General features: G+C 42.3%; 1 protein-coding gene across 2 annotated transcripts in view; it reads right to left on the reverse strand.

Moving 5' to 3' along the window:
• OCA2 (OCA2 melanosomal transmembrane protein) overlaps window positions 1–18,520 on the reverse strand; it is a 143,146-nt gene that overhangs the window by 16,027 nt on the left and 108,599 nt on the right. For both annotated transcript variants that reach the window (XM_081907554.1, XM_081907553.1), the window contains exon 23: window positions 9,586–9,679. In XM_081907554.1, coding sequence (XP_081763680.1) covers window positions 9,586–9,679 — 94 coding nt within the window. The remainder of the gene's footprint in view (window positions 1–9,585; window positions 9,680–18,520) is intronic.

Genomic DNA, 18,520 nt, shown 5'->3' on the forward strand with positions numbered 1-18,520 from the left:
CACACAACTATTATTACTTGTTGCAGCATTACGAATGGAGGCAAGTCTTCCCTCTGTAGAAGCTCAGTCCTGGCAAAGAACTCTTAATTATTGGCTCCGTCTAAATCGAAATCCACCCCGTCTACTGTCCTTAGTGACACAAGACCCCCATAAAAGTGCGTGGTCTAAAATTGTGCACCAAAAATTGCTCTCCTACGGACTCCACCCAAATCAGCTTCTCACGATGGGCTCTATTAAAGCAAAACGGCTAACTGGACAGCGTCTGAAGGACTTAGAGAAACAGAACAAACTGGCCAGAAAGAAAGAAACTCTGTCCTTTTTTCCCCCTTCTCAGTTTGATTCTCTGGCCCCATATTTGTATAAATTAACTACCCCAAAATACAGACATGCCTTCATACTGGCCAGATTGGATGTCATGCCCTCTGCTGTGCTTGAGGGCAGATACCAAAAGATTCCAACTGAGAAACGACTCTGCCCATGTGGAGATGGCAATCTGCAAACAGTGGCTCATGTTCTCCTGTCCTGTCCCCTTTATAAAGATCTGAGGAATGAGATCATCACCCCACTCTTACTTACCACCCCAGGCTGCCCATCTGCGGCCACATTGTTCTTTCTTTTATCAGATCAAAATGATCAGACAACAGCAAATGTTGCTAGGTTTATCAAGGGTGCAATGAGATTAAGGGCCACTATCTGAACGATAATCTTGGTCATTTGATTGTCCTTTTTACACATTGTTGTCTTTTTAATTGTATATATTGCTTGCTTTATGTTGCTATGGCCGTTGGCTAATGCAAATAAAGTTTATCTATCTATCTACATGTTGCTAGAGTCTCTAGACTGCCTGCTGCATCCCCATAACCTGCAATAGCTGGAATGTGTCCTTGAACTCGGATAAATGCCTTCTGCTTGCCTGGACAGATGATGGAAATGTAGGTGCACATGTAGAAAAACCTTTGACATTTTGGAACTGTACAAAAGTAAGACCCACCTCCATTGGTCCTCCCACTTTTGATTCCAGCCCCTGCCAGCCCCTGGCATGTCACCTTCAGAAAATTGCTGATAAGGAAATGCACATCTCAGGATGAAAAAGGTGTCCCTCAATTTACATGAACTTCCTTTAGTTAGCTCACGGGTGGCGCTGTGGGTTAAACCACAGAGCCTAGGACTTGCCGATCAGAAGGTTGGCGGTTCAAATCCCCGTGATGGGATGAGCTCCTGTTGCTCAGTCCCTGCTCCTGCCAACCTAGCAGTTCGAAAGCACGTCAAAGTGCAAGTAGATAAATAGGTACCGCTCCGGCGGGAAGGTAAATGGTGTTTCCGTGCACTGCTCTGGTTCGCCAAAAGCGGCTTAGTCATGCTGGTCACATGACCCGGAAGCTGTACGCTGGCTCCCTCGGCCAATAAAGCGAGATGAGCGCCGCAACCCCAGAGTCGGCCACGACTGGACCTAATGGTCAGGGGTTCCTTTACCTTTACCTAAGGATCTATGCCACAGACTGTTGTTCATATTATCATAGCCCCACAGTATATTTTAAAGTCAGCGTCGTACACGAAGAGTCATTACCTCTCTCATGGACGACTACCTGTTTCACACACATGAGGGGAGAGCGGAAAGTGTGACTAACCCATGAGAACGGCAGACAAGCAAAAACATTTGCCTGACAAGTCAAGCCCATACTGCCAATGTCTAGAACACACATTTTGGCAGAGAATAGGGGCAAACAGGAAGTCAGATACAACTGGGGCAGATGAAAAGGTCTACAGATAGATATAGGGACGTTCAAACTGTGGTATGCTACAGTGAGGACCACCCACTTAAAAGCACAGAAAAGAAGAAAGATTTGGCAGGTGACAGCAACAAACAAAGGGATGTTAATACCGGCACTACTGTATGCTGAGCTAGACAACAATTCCAGGCAACTGCCTGGAAGAACTGTGTGTTGAATTATAAACAGCTCAGCCAATTTGCCACTAATCAAGTTCTGCTTCCACTGGCAACAGCAAGGGGGAGGGGAGTATTCTCTTACTGTTATTGTTTCACTTCCTGGGTTATATCATTCCACTAAGCCAGGGGTTGTCAACCTGGTCCCTACCAGCCACTAGTGGGTGTTTCAGGATTCTAGGTGGGTGGTAGGGCATTCTATGACACAAGCTGAATCCTCCTTCCATCAAGCAATGGGCGGTAAGGAAATTTTACCATCAAGAAAGATGCATTAGTGGGCGGTAGGTATGAAATGGTTGACTACCCCTGCGCTAAGCCAACAAAGAGTCGCTCTTTGCAAACCTTCAGTAATTGAAGAGGAAGAACCACAAGGATCAGCAACAAAAAGGAAAATGGGAAAAGAAATAAGTGGCAGCTTATCACGTCGCCAGAAAAGGAGGAAACACATCCACCTGAGGAAACAGGACAAAAGGAGGCATATCTATATCTTTCTATCTATATATGAAATTTATAAAAACTTTCTGTAATTTAAATGCAAATATATTTCATCTCAACATAGTGGAGAAGAGTGTGGCTTGTGGGCCTACTCTGCATCTGCTGCCCAAGTGTCACTGGACAACTTGACGGCCTCTCCTGCTCTACTTTCTTATGCTTTAAACTGGATTTGGGATGGACAGCTGTGTGTATCTCCCCCCCCCCCATTGTTTCTGCTATGGTTCTGCTCACTGAGCTTGAATATTTGCAAAATTTAGCATACCTTATGCATGCAAACCTCAAAACACTTTTGTTTAGGCAAGCCTATCCAGATATGCAAAAGTTACACGTGTCTTACTTATTTGTTTTAGTGACTGTTGATTTTAATAATCTTTTGAATGTTTTTAATATCCATTTTTAATACCCTTTCCCTATGATTTTAAGGTTTCGTTTTGTATTGTAAGCTGCTTAGAGGCACGGGCTGTTGTTTCTTTACAATCAAGTGCTATATGAATTTTGTTAAAGAAATAAATGTACAGAAAGGTACTGCACAACAGAAGCACCCATGGTCAAATATTTCAGTCCAGTTGGCAGATACGGGCCAACTATCAAAAATATATTAAACTAAAGCAGCTTTCCCCATTATTCTGTAACTGAGGACATGGGAGTGGGGAGATAGATCAGGAAATGGTGGGGCTAGAGGAGAGGGCTAGCTAGCTCGCTACTAAATCCACTTTTGTCCGTCTCTTTAAATGTTCTCATGTCCATTTGTGAACAATGGATGCCCTACCTGCGCTCAGAGAAACATTTGGGGACTGTATACAAGGGTAATTCTTCTCAGACCAGACCCACCAAAATGAATGAATAGGTTCATTTATTTCAATGGGTCTTCTCTGAGTAGGGCTAACATTTGATGCAACCCATTTCGGGCAGGGGCTGCTCTTTGTTACATCAGGAAAGAAATGGTACAGTACTTAACACTCAATGGCAAAAATATTTAAATCAACAGATAACAACTCTATTAGCTTCTATCTTTTCTGTGGGTTATATGCCCAGATCAAGGCCAGTAGCTTGCCACCAAAGGAAGAGGAAACAGATAGAGGCTGAACAGAAACAGGTAAGCTTTAATCAGCCTTGTTTCCCCTGAAGACTAGAATGTCTCTTGAGTGGCCTGGATGTCAAATTAATGCCAGCTGGAAACAATATATATTAAGATACAGGATGGCAAGTTAAAGTAAGCAAAGCACATTTGATTTGCAGAAACATTAATCACTCCATTAGGTCCTCTAGAGTGCACTTTCTTTCAAAGCCAGCCTCACAAACAAGATAAATTATGGCTGTCAACAAATTCAGAGATAAGACCTCTTCCTCTCACCACCTATTTTTAAAAGATATATTAGATAATTTGAAATCCCAATATCTAATAAGCAAAAATCCCATTTTGAAACTTGCTCTTCCTACACACCAATCTTATTAAGTGTTTCCAAGCAGAGGAGGCATTTACAGAGGTAGGCTGCAGAAAGCCATGTTATCTGACCTGTCATACTGACTACATCTGGTACCCATTTTCAAGGGCAGCTTTTGTCACAAGCTCTTCACTGAATTCTAGAAAATATTGGGGTTACTGTGTTAAACAGAATAAATATTAAATTTAGTTTTTGTTTTTTTTTAATAGTACAGTATTTAACACAGGAGTGGAGAAACATTAACCTCTGGGCCAAATTAGGCTTGCAGAGCCTTTTCATCCAGCTCATCGACTTATATGCACCTCTACATTGACACAGACCTCGTCAACCAAACACCAGGTGTATCTGGTGGACATTGAGTCCCCATGTATATATGTCAGCTAAGAGTACCATTCTATACATGTCTACTTGGAAGCAAATCCCATTGAGTTGAACTGAATATTTCAAGTTTTGGGTTTAGAGCACAAAACTAGAACTCAACATTCCAACCAGTCACACTTCAGGCAACACCTGCAGTTTAGTTTCTAGCACTGCCATTTCCATTAAGGGGATCAATAACTTTGTCCTCTCTAGAAGCAGGAACTATTTGGCCCAGAAGAACTTCCTATGTACAATTTTCACTCAGCCCAGTACTAAGTACTTTGCAGAATATGGTTTTCCTGACTGAAGTTGAAAAATCCAGTTTTGTTGGCAACCCTACTCTCACTCTTAATTGATCTGATCTTACAACAGCCATTATTATTATTATTATTACTAGTAGTAGTCATCGTCGTCGTAGTAAAGGTACCCCTGACCATTAGGTCCAGTCGCAGATGACTCTGGGGTTGCGGCGCTCATCTCACTTTATTGGCCGAGGAAGCCGGCGTACAGCTTCTGGGATATGTGGCCAGCATGACTAAGCCGCTTCTGTCGAACCAGAGCAGCGCACGGAAACGCCATTTACCTTCCCGCCAGAGTGGTACCTATTTATCTACTTGCACTTTGACGTGCTTTCGAACTACTAGGTTGGCAGGAGCAGGAACCGAGCAATGGGAGCTCACCCCGTTGCGTGGATTTGAACTGCTGACCTTCCGATTGGCAAGCCCAAGAGATTCAGCGGTTTACACCACAGAGCCACTCGATCCTCTTGTGTACATATTTGTGTACATATTAATTGTCAGGAGACAAAATTCAGAAAGAGCACATTTCAAAGGATGGTGGTGTTTCAGTTTATATATTGTTTTGGAAAGTGCATATTATGTGATTTATCATTTAAATGTGAACTGAATCAATTTTCTCTCCATCCCTATTTTAGGTGACATATCTGGCCTGTGGCAACTTCATTATGAAAATACTTTTCTCTGTTTACCATCTTCTTTCTATAGCAAGTTCTTTTTTATTCCCCCTCCCCTTAGGTATGTGATTGTGTTGAGATTCGTCTGTGACCATTTTTCTTTTGTTGTTATGAGCTCCAAACCGCCCCCACCCCCCGATCTCAGGTAGATTCATCCCATCTTATAAAAGCAAGCAGCTAACCCAACCATCGAAATGGATCTTTCATTTTCTTGGCCTTCAGTATGATAAAAGCTAGTTTCTCCTTTGATCTCAATTTAAGCTCCTAGAATTTTCTTTTGAAACACTTGTACCAAATGTAGGAAATGGCACAGCTAAAAGAATAAACCTGCAGGAGGGCCTTTTAACAAAAACTCCGAAGCATTATTCCTGAGCACAAGAGGGTTTCTGACATCTCTAATATTACATGGGCATGCGATTAATCAGTCCTGTGACAGATTTGCAATACATACACACAGCTGGATGTGTGTAAAGACAGTTATTCTTTGTACAGGCTTTAATGTGCCATGTTCTTTCAGACAGGTATTGGCATATTTGCTGTAAAAATCTTGTCCATAAAAAGCTTCCATTTCTATTCAGAAGCATCTGATTGCTGTCACATAAAGCCCTCAACTATTCGCTGTAAAATCTTTAATATTTAAAAAATAAAATTAAGCACCCAAGAACACAGCCCTGAAAAGTCTTTCAGCTTGGCAAAGCAGTGGTCCTCATTTTCCACCATAATAGAGTGGGGGGAGAGGAAGCAGTCAAAGCCCACAAAGATCTACATAGTACAGGATTCTAGTTAGGGTTTCATACGTTACTTGAGGCCTTGATGGGAATAGCATCTTAAAGAAGAACTTGATCTGCCAGATCAATATGGCCCTATTTATTTTACATAATATGATGTTGCCAATTATCTTCAAATAGTTTATAACCTTAGCTTCATTTATAATTTATTTTTTAAAACTTGGATGTCCCGGAAATATTTTAAGTAGGAATGGACTGGGGTGGCATATTTTCAAAATATAAAAACTCCATTTTTAATGGAATACAGCATTATAATTTATGACATTCCCTTAATCCAGATGAGACAGAAGTGTTCTTAGCTAGGAAGACCAAGTAGATTCAGCCTCTCTTGGATGGGGCAGCACTGCCCTTGAAAATCAGGTTAACAACAGTACTGCACCAATTGCAAGGAAAGATGGACTGGTTGTGGTTGTGGTTACACATTGCCTTGGTTACATCACATTCCTTGGAGGTAGATTGCAGACCAGGACCAGATTTTAGGATCATGCAACTCGATTAACAGTTGCACTGGTTGCTGGGGATTACTTTTAGAGCTCTACATGCCCTTGGGATCAGGATGCCTACAGGACTGCCTCCTCCTATTTGATCCTAAATTTGTCCACTAAGGTCATCAGGAGAGTCTGAGATGCACTTAGCACAAGCACTTTTAAGGGCTGTCTTCATTGTAGTGTCTACTCTCAGGAGAGCTGTTTTGACCATCTATGATGTAAACACAATAAGCCCTTTTTGGTTGGTTCCTTTTTAAAGCTTTTTTCTTCAGTCTTGGCTAACTTTCTTTGGCTGGTTCATCCACTTTTTGCTACAGATCTTGTGGTTTCCTGTATTTTTATCTGATGCTTATTTCTTGTGTTTTTGTGTTGTAGTATTAGCAGTTTTGAACTAGAAAGGGATTTTCCTCAAGATGAAAGCAGGGCTCTGATCCCATTAATTATCAGTCCCACCACCCCCAGTTGATATAATTTGAATTAAAATAATAATAATAATTGCATGTTAGATGCAAAAACATAGTTTGGGAGTAAGTGGTGGGTGGCGCTGTGGCCTAAACCACAGAGCCTAGGGCTTGCCGATTGGAAGTTCGGTGGTTCGAATCTCCACAATGGGGTGAGCTCCTGTTGCTCGGTCCCTGCTCCTGACAATCTAGCAGTTCGAAAGCACGTCAAAGTGCAAGTAGATAAATAGGTACCGCTCTGGTGGGAAGGTAAACAGCGTTTCCGTGCACTGCTCTGGTTTGCCAGAAGCAGCTTAGTCATGCTGGCCACATGACCCGGAAGCTGTACACCGGCCAATAAAGCGAAATGAGCGCCACAACCCGAGATTTATCCGCGACTGGACCTAACGGTCAGGAGTCCCTTTACCTTTACCTAATTTCTTAAAAGAGTTGACCTCCTTTTAACTAAAAGCAAAAACCTTTCTTCTCTTTCAACAGACTTTTCTTTTTGCTTATGATCATAAATGATAGTAATGACAAGCACATTGGTGTAATGATCCATATGACCTTTACTGTTTGGCTATGCATCATTTAACACAAAAAAACATGTTTACTCCAAATGCAGAATCACAGGGGGAGAATCACCTTTTCTGACATGATGGGGTTTTTTGTCCATGGAAGTGCTTATGAAAGTATTCTCATGGAAGCATACATGTGGAAAAGGTTATATCCGAACTGACCGTCTGCATAGCTATTTCAGAAAGGATTCTAAAGCAGAGACTAGCAGCAATTTGATATTCTACACCTTTTGTGAGAAATGCAAATGGAGGACCAATAATAGTGCTACAGTTTCTGTGCAAATGTCTCTTACGTTAACTGGGTAAAAGAAAATGCACTTCGCAATGGCAGGAGGCAGAACCAGGTGACCATGAGATCCCTTCCAACACTATCCTTCTCGGCAGATAGTACTGCTTACCAGTAGGGTGCTTGTGACCCAGAATGGTAGCTTCAGTTGCATGGACTTCATTCCAGTAAATGGACAAAACTGGGACATGGGTCTGTCACTGACAGCCACCCACCTCCCAGGAAGTGATGAAACAGAAGCTAACCATAAGATTTGACACCACATCTTTAACACCTTGAAAGTAGGGATCCAACGGTGGTCCTATAATATTATGGTATGCTATCATCTGATAAACACTGTGATTCCAACATAACATATTGAAACTGATGACAATGGGGAAACAAGTGCCCAAACGTAACTCTCCAAAGAAAAGTGTTTACGGTGGCCGTCATCCAAAATTAAATCAAAATATTATTAGACGTCTATTTCCCTGGTGGGGTATGTTTAGAAAGGATGGTTGAGAACATGCTTCATTGAACACATCAATAATCTTCTCATACTTTACGACAACTGTGCACTGATTTATTTATTTTTAGAGTCGGAATGCATAAATGAATGCAATTGTTATTTTTTAAGCAAACAAACGCAAATATGGTAAAAAGCTCATATCTCACCATGTGCCTTTAATCCTATACCAAATGTTATCTGGCACAACCTAGCATACATCAACAGCTAAGTGCAGCTGATGGTTGTTTTTTCAGAGACTTCATCGTGGTAAGATATACTAGCATTATTTGAGCAAAATCTCTGGCACACATGCTCATTGGTCCACAGTTAAACAGTTTCCATAAGTTCTTGAAGGGAGCTACTGGGAAAGGGGACTGTAAACTGTGGGTAATGATGCCTCTATCATATTGCCCTGGCCTCAGAAAAGCTATCTTCTGTATACAGCTAAGCAAATCTAATTTTGCAGTGGTTAGCACCTAAGAGTCTACCATCTTGAACAGCCATATCTATGTCTGCAGAACAAACTTAAACTAATTTGCTTTGTTGTTTTTTGTTTTTGTTTTTGATTGTGTGGCATAGTTAAGGCATTCATTGATCATAAGGCAGAAGTAGCGATGCAAGCCAGTGATAAACATAATTATCTTGGAGGACTGCTGCATTAAACTAAATCAGGTATTCTGTGCCAAACACCACCGAAATCTTTTAAGTTATGCCGAAAGAGAGATCAGTTTAGATTGTAAATAATTCAGCCCTCGTTATGATCTCACAAATTTGCTATCCCACCCCTCCATGTTTATGATTGACAATATTTTCAAAATATTAGAATATATATTTTATAGATTTTTTTAACGTTAGCAATGAGAATCCTGTGTTATAACAACTCATGCAGAAAAAAACAATTACATGAAAAGGGTTCGCCCACTCCATTTATTGTTATTCTCATTAGAGAGATGAAGGCGTTTCAATTGTCAAACACAATCCCTGAAATAAATACCATTTGTGTCACCAAAATGGATTTATATGTCATTGGCTTCCCCCCTTTTTGGGGGGGGGGGGGCTTAAATACTATATCAGAGCTAGGGAATCTGTGGCCCACCTGTTAATACTGACCTACAACTTTCATCATCATGATAGTTGGGGCTTATGGGAGTCAAAGTCAAATATCATCCAAAAGGCTACAGATTTCCCACCCCTGTGCCATATGGACTATTCTGACTGGCTCATTTTGGTTTGTAGAGCAAATCCCCACTTTTTTAGAGGCAAATTTAAACACAGATTCGTTCCGAGTCTAAAATGGTACCTGAAAAATTCCATGAAAGAGAAGCCATAGCCATGTTGCTCTGCAATTCCTGCACAAACAACATTTGCAGATGCGCCGATCAATGTCCCATTACCTGTAATTCAAAACAAAAACAAATTCCAGCTGATATCGAGGCTCTTTATCTTTTGGCTTTGCCACTCAATTAGATCAGCTAGCAGACTTAGATGCAAAGGAGGGGGAAATCAATCATTTCACATGCACCTGAAAGGATATCACCTGAACAATAACCTCCCTGTCTATAAATAGCTGAAGGTTTTCAGAGGCAGATCTGTCGTTGTCCTCTATGAAGGCGGAGAGAGAGAGAGAGTGTGAGAGAGCTGTGTTGCCAAAACGACACCTTCTGCAAATATTCTGAGAAACTTGCTGGTTATTTGTTTCAAACACAAAAACGTATGAGTAAGATAAAATGAAAGTGAGAATAGGAAGCGGGGGGGGGGGGAGATACAGATCTCTGCTGATAGCAAGTTGGGCTATTGATTGGAGGAATAATGAAAAATGATGGGTTGTTCCTTCCCTCACCCCCCCCCCCAAAAAAAATATGCATGCAAGAACAATAGAATGAAGTGCTTATTTTCAAAATGTGTCCTTTACACTGGAGCACAATTAGTTGCCTAAAATGACAAGAGTTCTGAGGCCCAATGCAGAGAACTAGGGGTCCAAGCCTTTCTGGTCTACCCCCAACACACACAGCCCTGCTGGACATGCAGATGTACTTTGTGCTAGACAGCATTGTGCAGTATGACCCCGAGTCCCCTCTAACTGCAACTGAATTGTTTTAACTCTGTTGTAATTTTGCTTCCTTGACTTTCCGCGTGAAAATCTGTATTGGCTGCTGATGTGAGTTGTAGATCTAAGTGTCTGGTGTTTCTTTGTCTACTTGAAGAAGAATAAGGTTGCAACAGCACACGCTTTCTCCCCTTCTTAGTTTCTTTTTTTCTTCTTTCATTTCCTTTTTTTATTAAATCCGATTTAATACAATGTCCACAGGGGGACAGTGCATTAAGAGTCTAATGTCATTTTACATAGCATTAAGAGTCTAATGTCATTTTACATAATCTTAGGGCATTAATGGTCAACCTAGGCTCTCCATAGACATGTTTGCAAAACTAGTGGAAGAAATTTTCTATGGTGTCTCTCTTTATAATAACTTTTGCTACCCAGCTAGTCACTCTGAAATAGCCCTGTCCCAGATATTGTTTTTTTAAAAAACAACAACACATGTTTTCAATTAAATATGTATTTAAAAGTATATGCAATGTCTTTTTTTTTCAAGTTACATTTTCCACAGATCAGTTTCATTTGTTGAGACATTAGTGTTACCTTAGGAAGAAAAGGGGGAAAGAGGTGGAGGGGGGCATGTGAGTGCGGTTGGGCTTGGGTAGCAATGCTTCTATTCTACTTAATGTATGTGTGGGGTTATGTGTCAGCATAACTTGTGCGGGTTCTCTTTACTATTCACTTGCGTTCCTTTGATGGCGAGAGAGGTTGGGGTTGGCCTAGGGTGTGTTTGCTTGTTTGTGATTGGCTGTGGTGAACTTTGTTTTCCTGTGTGTGTGAATGGGGTGGGTGGGTGTTTTTGTATCAGGCTGTCCAGATCCATTTGTATGCAGTTGGCGGATTTTTGCCATCCCAGATATTGTTGAACCGTACCTCAAGGGGTAGCTCAGCCTGGGATTAATTTTTTTTTTTTTAAGAAAAAAAGTCTATCACCAAATATGTTGTTGCTGTTTAGCCATTTAGTCATATCTGCATCTTCGTGACCCCATGGACCAGAGCATGCCAGATGTGTAGCCGTCAGTGAAAAGAAAGTTAGGTATTTATGTTGAATAGTAAAATCAGAATCTAGGTTTAATCAGAGCAGGGCTAAAGCTGGATTTGGTGAGAGAGGTTGTTTAACAATTTTGGAACTGATATTGAAGACCCTTGTCCAGAATGTGTGGACAAATTTACATTCCCACCATGCATGAAAAACAATATGTTCCTATATTACCACATCCCCTCAAACTTCTTAGTTTCAACACATCTGATTCTACTGTGAAGGTGATTATTATTAATCATTATTTCTAAAAGCTACTTTGGGGAGAAATGCAAATAAACAGAAGCCCTGACTTTTTCCTTAAATGAAAAGCTGCTGTAAGGAGTAACTTTAAGGAGTTAACAACAAAGGATAGGAATACTTTCTCCCACACACACGCCATTCAAACCTACCACATTGCTGCTTGGGCATTTTAGAAGACCAAACACCACAAAAATCGTGAAGATTGTGCCAGTGCCTCCATCATTTCCAAATTGGTGAAAGACTATAGTCATCCACCTCTGAACTTCCAGATGAGCTGTGTCATTCGTTCATTGCTGTCTGAACAGGCTGCTTTTGATTTAGATTAAGGGAGCACTAGAACAAAATCTGAAATAAGGGCCTTTGCCATGATCTTGACAAGAGCAGGGAAGGCTTGGACCAGAAACTAGCAATTTGTGACATGAAATGAAGGGCAGCTACAGCATCTCAACTTGCAAAGAAATTGTGACTGGAACACTGAGATCAGCAAGAGGTTAGCGCCATGGCAGCTGTGCTTGTGAAAAGTCTGTGACAGTTTGAGAATAGCACTAATCCCAGTAGTAATTGAAAATCTATTACATCCAATTTGGTTTCCCTACTCTGTAGCCTCTGGACAGAATTTGAACATTATTCTCTTGCAAGCTGGAAAAAGCTGAAGTTGGTGGACCTCTCGATAGGCCTCTGCAATGGGGAGGGGAATAAAGTAGGATGAGGTAAACTTGTTCAGCTTCCCCCACTTTTCCCTGTGGCAAGCATCTCTGAGCTACAACTGAATAAGACTGAAAGGGAGAAGGAAAGCATGCAGGAGCTGGGGTAAGGTTAAAATGAGGTAGCAGCAAGAAATGAGGGTCCCAAAGTTGAGGTGGACATGATGTGAAAGTTGGGCCAATACCAAATGAGAAAGGAAATTGGAATAGACAAACATTCATCCACACAACTTTAAGACCATCTTCATGCTCACATTTACATATGAATTCTAGCAATTTGGCAGGGAATTTGCTAACAGGAAATATTTTCCTAATGCTTCTCAGTGACTGTACACTTGACATGTTTCATTTGCGGTCTCACTATTATTCTGTGCTGGTCCCGGGGGCTTACTGTGAGGTGTGGTCAAAGTCCGGTCCTGGGCCGAGGGTCTGGAGACTGTCCACCAAGGGGGAAGCTGGGTTCAAAGCAAAAAGCCAGGCGTGGTCGGGAACTCCGGAAAGACAGATCTGGGTGCTGGCAGAAACAGGTTTCCAACGTCGTTGCTCCCACAACCTGGGACCGGGCTGACTGGCCTTTATCTTCTCTTAGTCCAGGGGCGGTCCCGGCCCACAGGTGACCCGCCTCTCCTGGCCTTAAGGCGAGCACTCCTCCTGAGAGAAACCAGTTCCCTCCGCCTCTCTGCCCTGAGCCTCTGCAGCTCAGGAGAGGCTGGAGGGTTACTGGACCCAGGGGGAGGCTCACCTTCCCCTGACAGGGCTGGGAGAGGCGCACCTGTAGGCAATGGGTCCTCAATCACCTCCAGCGCCAGAGTGGATTCATCTGGTGTCTGCTCCTGAGGATCCGGCACAGGTGCAGGCACTTCAGATTCAAGGCCCTGCCCCAGCTCAGCCGGCCCTGGAGGCGGGGACTCCTGTGCAGGCTGGGATTCCTCCAGTTCAGCCTCTGAATCAGATTCCCAGGCCATCACATATTCTATCTTCATCTGGTTTCCGGTTTCTGGTCCATTATGGATGGATGCTTTTCCATCATCTTTCCTGCTCTCATTTTTAAAATCTGCAAATCTGTGTTATATAAATGACAGCACATTCTGGCATCTTACCACTATCTGGATTTATTGATGCCAAGTATCACTTGGCTTTGACTGGACACAAATTCCATCTCTGCTCTCTTACGGTCTTCCTCTTTTCGTAATGCAAAGCACCTTAATGTATCAGAAGATAGCCGGGAATGGCTATGTACATACTAACAGCAGCAACACTTTCTCATCATTGCATCAATAACTGGTAATACTTTGTGCAACAGGCCAAAGTCATGGGTAGTCAAGCTTGAATTCAGACCTGATATGCACCGTGCTATTTTTCTAGAAAAAGAGGTGCTGGAACTCACCATGAATACTTCCCTTGTTCTCTTAGAATGGCAATGGCACCCACCTTAGAGGTACCAGAACTGAGTTTCAGTGAGTTCCAGCTGAAAAAAAGTCCTGGATGTGCATATTCTCTAACCCAGGGCCCCAGAAGTCAATTAGGAGAGTTGCAGAGGGAGAGGACAGAGCGTCCCCTGTAGATTGAATAATGGCTGTAGACTGTGTTGTAATATACAGTTACTGACCCACACATGTGTACATGAAAGTGTTAACCAGAGTGGGGATGGAGCTTAGCAGGTTTCCTTCTCTCTGTGCTTCCAGGAACAAGCAAGGAGCTATGCAGCCATTGGCTCCCAGCTACAAGAGAAACCAAGCAAACAAAATCTATCCAAAAGAGAAATTGTACAGCCTGCATCTTTGCGAACCTAAAGATTGCATGATCCTTTTGGTAAGGAAGCCAAGTTATCTTCCTTTTAAAGTTGTTTGGCAGTAAAATAAAGAGGGGGGAAATGCTCCAGATAGGTTCTAAAATATATATCTCAGGTGTCAATGGCCAGAGTAAAAACATGCATCTTCAGCATACACTGAAAATTACATAATGAAGTTACTAGACACATCAGAAAAATTCAACAACTCTAGGGGCTGACACAGAGGAATCTAGATAGTTCTAGATAGAATCCCAGCCACTAATCTGGTTGTTGCCAGTTTATGGGCCAGTAGTTTCCAAGAAGTCTTCAAGGGCAGCCCCACATTCTGTTCTAGAAAGAAAACAATATGGCAGAGCAAAATACTGAAGCTTGTTCAAAGCACAGCTGGCTGAGTATTACAGAAATTCAAAGCTTGGAGACTACATCCCAGATGCATTATGGTCTTCAAAGCAGATAACAGGTTGGCTAAACTGGAAGCAAATTACTGTTGAGATGATGAATGGTTTCTTGAGGTAGAGAGGCAAGAACAAGGTTATACCTCGAACTGAAAGAATAACTGATAGGTAGAAAGGATGGACATTAAATAAGGACCAAATTAAATTTTAAAACATGGGCAGAGCACCATTAGGTAAATGGGAGTACCTTGAAAAATGGATGAGAAAGCACACATGCAAACAAGGAATCCTTATATTCAGATGGTAGGGGAGTGTTAAAAGACAGAAGCAGCAAACATGTAAGAGAGGTTTGAAGAGTTCTACTGAATAGGCACCAGCCAAGCACTGGAGCATGAAGTTTCATTTTTAGGCAAAAACTGAGAATAAAGAAAGAGCAAAATAGGTTACAAAAGGAGAATTGTGATGTTAGCTTAAGTACCACTACAGAAACAGGGAGCGAGACAGTCAGTGCAAACACAGATCCTTTGATGGATGTTTTATTGGCAGGATTTAAGCAGGCACAGAGAATCTAGAAAGAAAGTCAGATTTTTCAAATATAGATATATTTGAAAAAACCAAGACAAACTGGTTGATATGAGCCTGGGAACAGAGTGTAATGCTGACATCAACAAAATTCTTTCTTTATTGTGTGAATAAATATGCAAAATATGTATTATATCTCTGTAGCTGTGAAGTATAGCAAAATTCGTAAAAGCAATTGCCAACTCTGGCACAAGGATTTCATTCTCACTTTCCTGAGGGATGGAAAATCCAGGACAGACTTTTCAGCAACCTTTCAAATGCACTGGAAACTTGATGGCTTTGGGAAAAACATAGGGGGATTTTTGCAAGAACGTTTATTTTGTAAAAGGTGAGATGCAATAGATGGGATGGTGGTTCTTCCGAAGCTTTATAACGCCCCATAAACAACTAGAAGAACAGACACAAGATAGCTCTCACTCCCCCCTGCTGCAGACCAAATGTGACAGGTGGGAGTGGTCACCTACTTGCCACTCACTTGATGCCATTATAACATCAGGTGACAACTTCAAAGGGGATCACCTTCAGCTGAGTGGCACTGAGGGTCATAGCTGTCAACCGTCCCTTATTTGGCGAGAAAGTCCCTTATCCCAGCACCGTGTCCCGCTGCTGTCCCTTATTGATGATGTCCCTTAAATGTCCTGGGTTTCAAAGGAAGCAGCTCCTCTCCCTCCCTCCCTCCCTGCCAGCCAGGGAGGAGGGAGGCTCCAACTGTGTTGCTTGGCTGCGTTGCACACCCAATAAGGAGTCTAAGAATGACTGGGGGTGGAGCTTGCATGCCTTGTGCCAATCAAATTGGCCGCATTGCCTGGGGACTCGCCTTTGCTCAGCGCTTCCCAGCGGAGAGGTGACAGTGGTTTTCCTTGCTGCATCTCCTTTGCCAGGTTGCTGCGCTGTGGGAACCACCGCTTGAGGCTTCGTTTGGCTGCTGGCTGGGCTTTCTGCCTTTGGCTCGGAGGGGCTCAGAACTCAAACATACCTGTGCTCTGAAAATCCCTTATTTTGGCTGCTGATCCCTTATTTCCGAGGCTGCTGGTCCCTTATTTTCAAATCTGTAAGTTGACAGCTATGCTGAGGGTGAGCCTCATTGGCTGCAGTAAAAGGTTGCTGATGGGCATTATATATGACATCAGGTGGGTGTGGCTTGGGGAAAACAGCCTTGTGAGATTAATTTAGCCCATGGACCAGAAGTTTCCCACTGTTGCAGGAGATGATGGCCTTACCAGCCTTTCTCCTTACCAGGCACAGCCCAGCAGATAAGATGTGGCTTAATCTTTCCTTACCTACTAGGAATAGCCTGCTTTTAAAATGCAACTACTCACCCTAAACCATAGCAGCTATAAATTTGAGTAGGACTAGGCATGGAGGAAATAATAATAATAATAATAATAATAATAATAATAATAATAATATACGCAAGTGCCCAACCTCCTGATGTGATAATGCACAGGCACTGAGTGAGGTGTCAGGAGAAGGAAGCTGTGAGGAAAACAGTTAGCAGGGACTGACTGAGCAGAGCTGAGAGGAAGGGAATCTTCACTGGTCTGGCAGCCAGTTTGTTTTCAGGACAAGTTCAAGGTGGTTATTATTAATTGGGACCAGTTTACTTGTGAGATCACCTTAACCCAACCACACTGATCTGCAGAACTTATTCCACAGTTGTAAGAAATCAATATTTTACTGTTGCATCGGTTGAACTTTGGAACGCCTTGCCTATAGGCACCTTAGCTCAAAACATTTTTGTTTAGGCAAGCCTAAACTGACATGTAGAATGCGGGCATGTGTTTTTGCTTACTGTTTATTTTAATTATCTTTTGAATGTTTTTTTTAAATGCCCATTTTCAACTGTTTTAGTTGATTGTTTTAATGTTTATTTTGTATACTGCTTAGGGGTTTTATTACAATCAGGTGGCATGTAAATGTAAAATAAATAAATCCACTTTTAACAGATTCCTCCAACATCCCTACACTGAACTCTGAAGAAAGAATATTTCAGTGAAAATTGGTGGTCATATTTGATTTCAAATGAATGAAGGGTGAATGAAACATTGAGTGAGATGTTGTTCTTTTGTATTGTGGGGGAGGGACAAAATAATTCAAAAACATTTCAGAATGTTTCATTAAACTCACTCAACGTAATAGTAATTATTCTTTCCTCTAAAAGCAGCAGTCAGCTCACTGTTTTACTTCTTACTTGGAGAGTGGCGGGGGGGAAAGCTTCTTACATGTTTTGTCCTTGCAAGTTTTTCTGTTCTAACTTATTCATAGCCAATATTCATGGAATATGAAAGGGAATAATCAGCATGAAGATGAATTAAAAAGCAACCAGATGGCTCTTCTATATTGTTCTTCTAAATTGCAAATGAACTCAAACCCACAACGCTCCTTTTGTGGGATTGCTCGAATAACAAAATCAGGCAGGATGTGAAAATCCACTTAATCTAAAGCTCTGGCCCAGCAAGCAATGAGATCCTACAAACCAAACAGGTCAAAAGCTTTTCATAGTTTAATTTTTAAGTTTAATTTGAAAAATTACACCCTTCCTTGCTCAGGATTTATTCAGTTGGCCTCTGGGGATAAGTCACAGCTTCATATGGAAATGCCTGGTGGAAATGGATGCTTAATGGGGTGGCTGGCTATTGTGGCCTGGTGCAGTGGTTTCCAGTTCGCCCAGGAGCAATGCTAGGGTCAGGCGGGCAGCAGTTGGGGAATCTATGTGCTGGCTGTTCTGATTGGCAGGCTTTTCTGCTGGCTCACTTTAGAATTATGGGCCAATCCAGGCCAAGGTGAGTCGGTGGGACTTCGGAGCAGACTGGAGAAGAGCAGGCCTCACTCTGGTTAACCCCTGGCAGATAAAGGTCGGCTGCGCCCAACCTCAGAAATCACAGTCAGCCGAAGTACACCTGTCCCATACCACAGTCCCAATCTGGCTCATGCAGCTCCTCTTTTGTTTTGTCAAAGAAAGAAGCATTCACACTGGAGGTGGCATTTTCCAAAGAACTCTGTGTCCATCATTTCCGCACAGGGTGGTATCCCACTAGCGTGCTCTTTCAGTGCAAGGATTTACACTTGTGCAATGGAACTCAACTCCCTCCTGCCACATGTTCCCTAAATCTGTTCTAAGAGTTCACCGAACCCTCTGGAGCAAATCTGAGGAGGACACAGGCTGTGTGCAGGGTGAAATTTCCGTTGTGCAGTGGGAATAGCTTTAGACACGTTTCTGAGCATGGCTACGTTTCTCCCACCTCTTTGTCTCCCATTGTTTTGAATGTGAGGGGAAATGTAAACAAACAAGGAAACAAACAAACCAGGAAACATACAAAGACACAATCATTTTTCCACCCCTCCTTCTCCCAGGCTATCTCAAGTCCATCAGGATGTGGGA

This window comes from Podarcis melisellensis (assembly GCF_964234715.1).
Source record: "Podarcis melisellensis genome assembly, chromosome: 4".
Lineage (NCBI taxonomy): Eukaryota > Metazoa > Chordata > Lepidosauria > Squamata > Lacertidae > Podarcis > Podarcis melisellensis.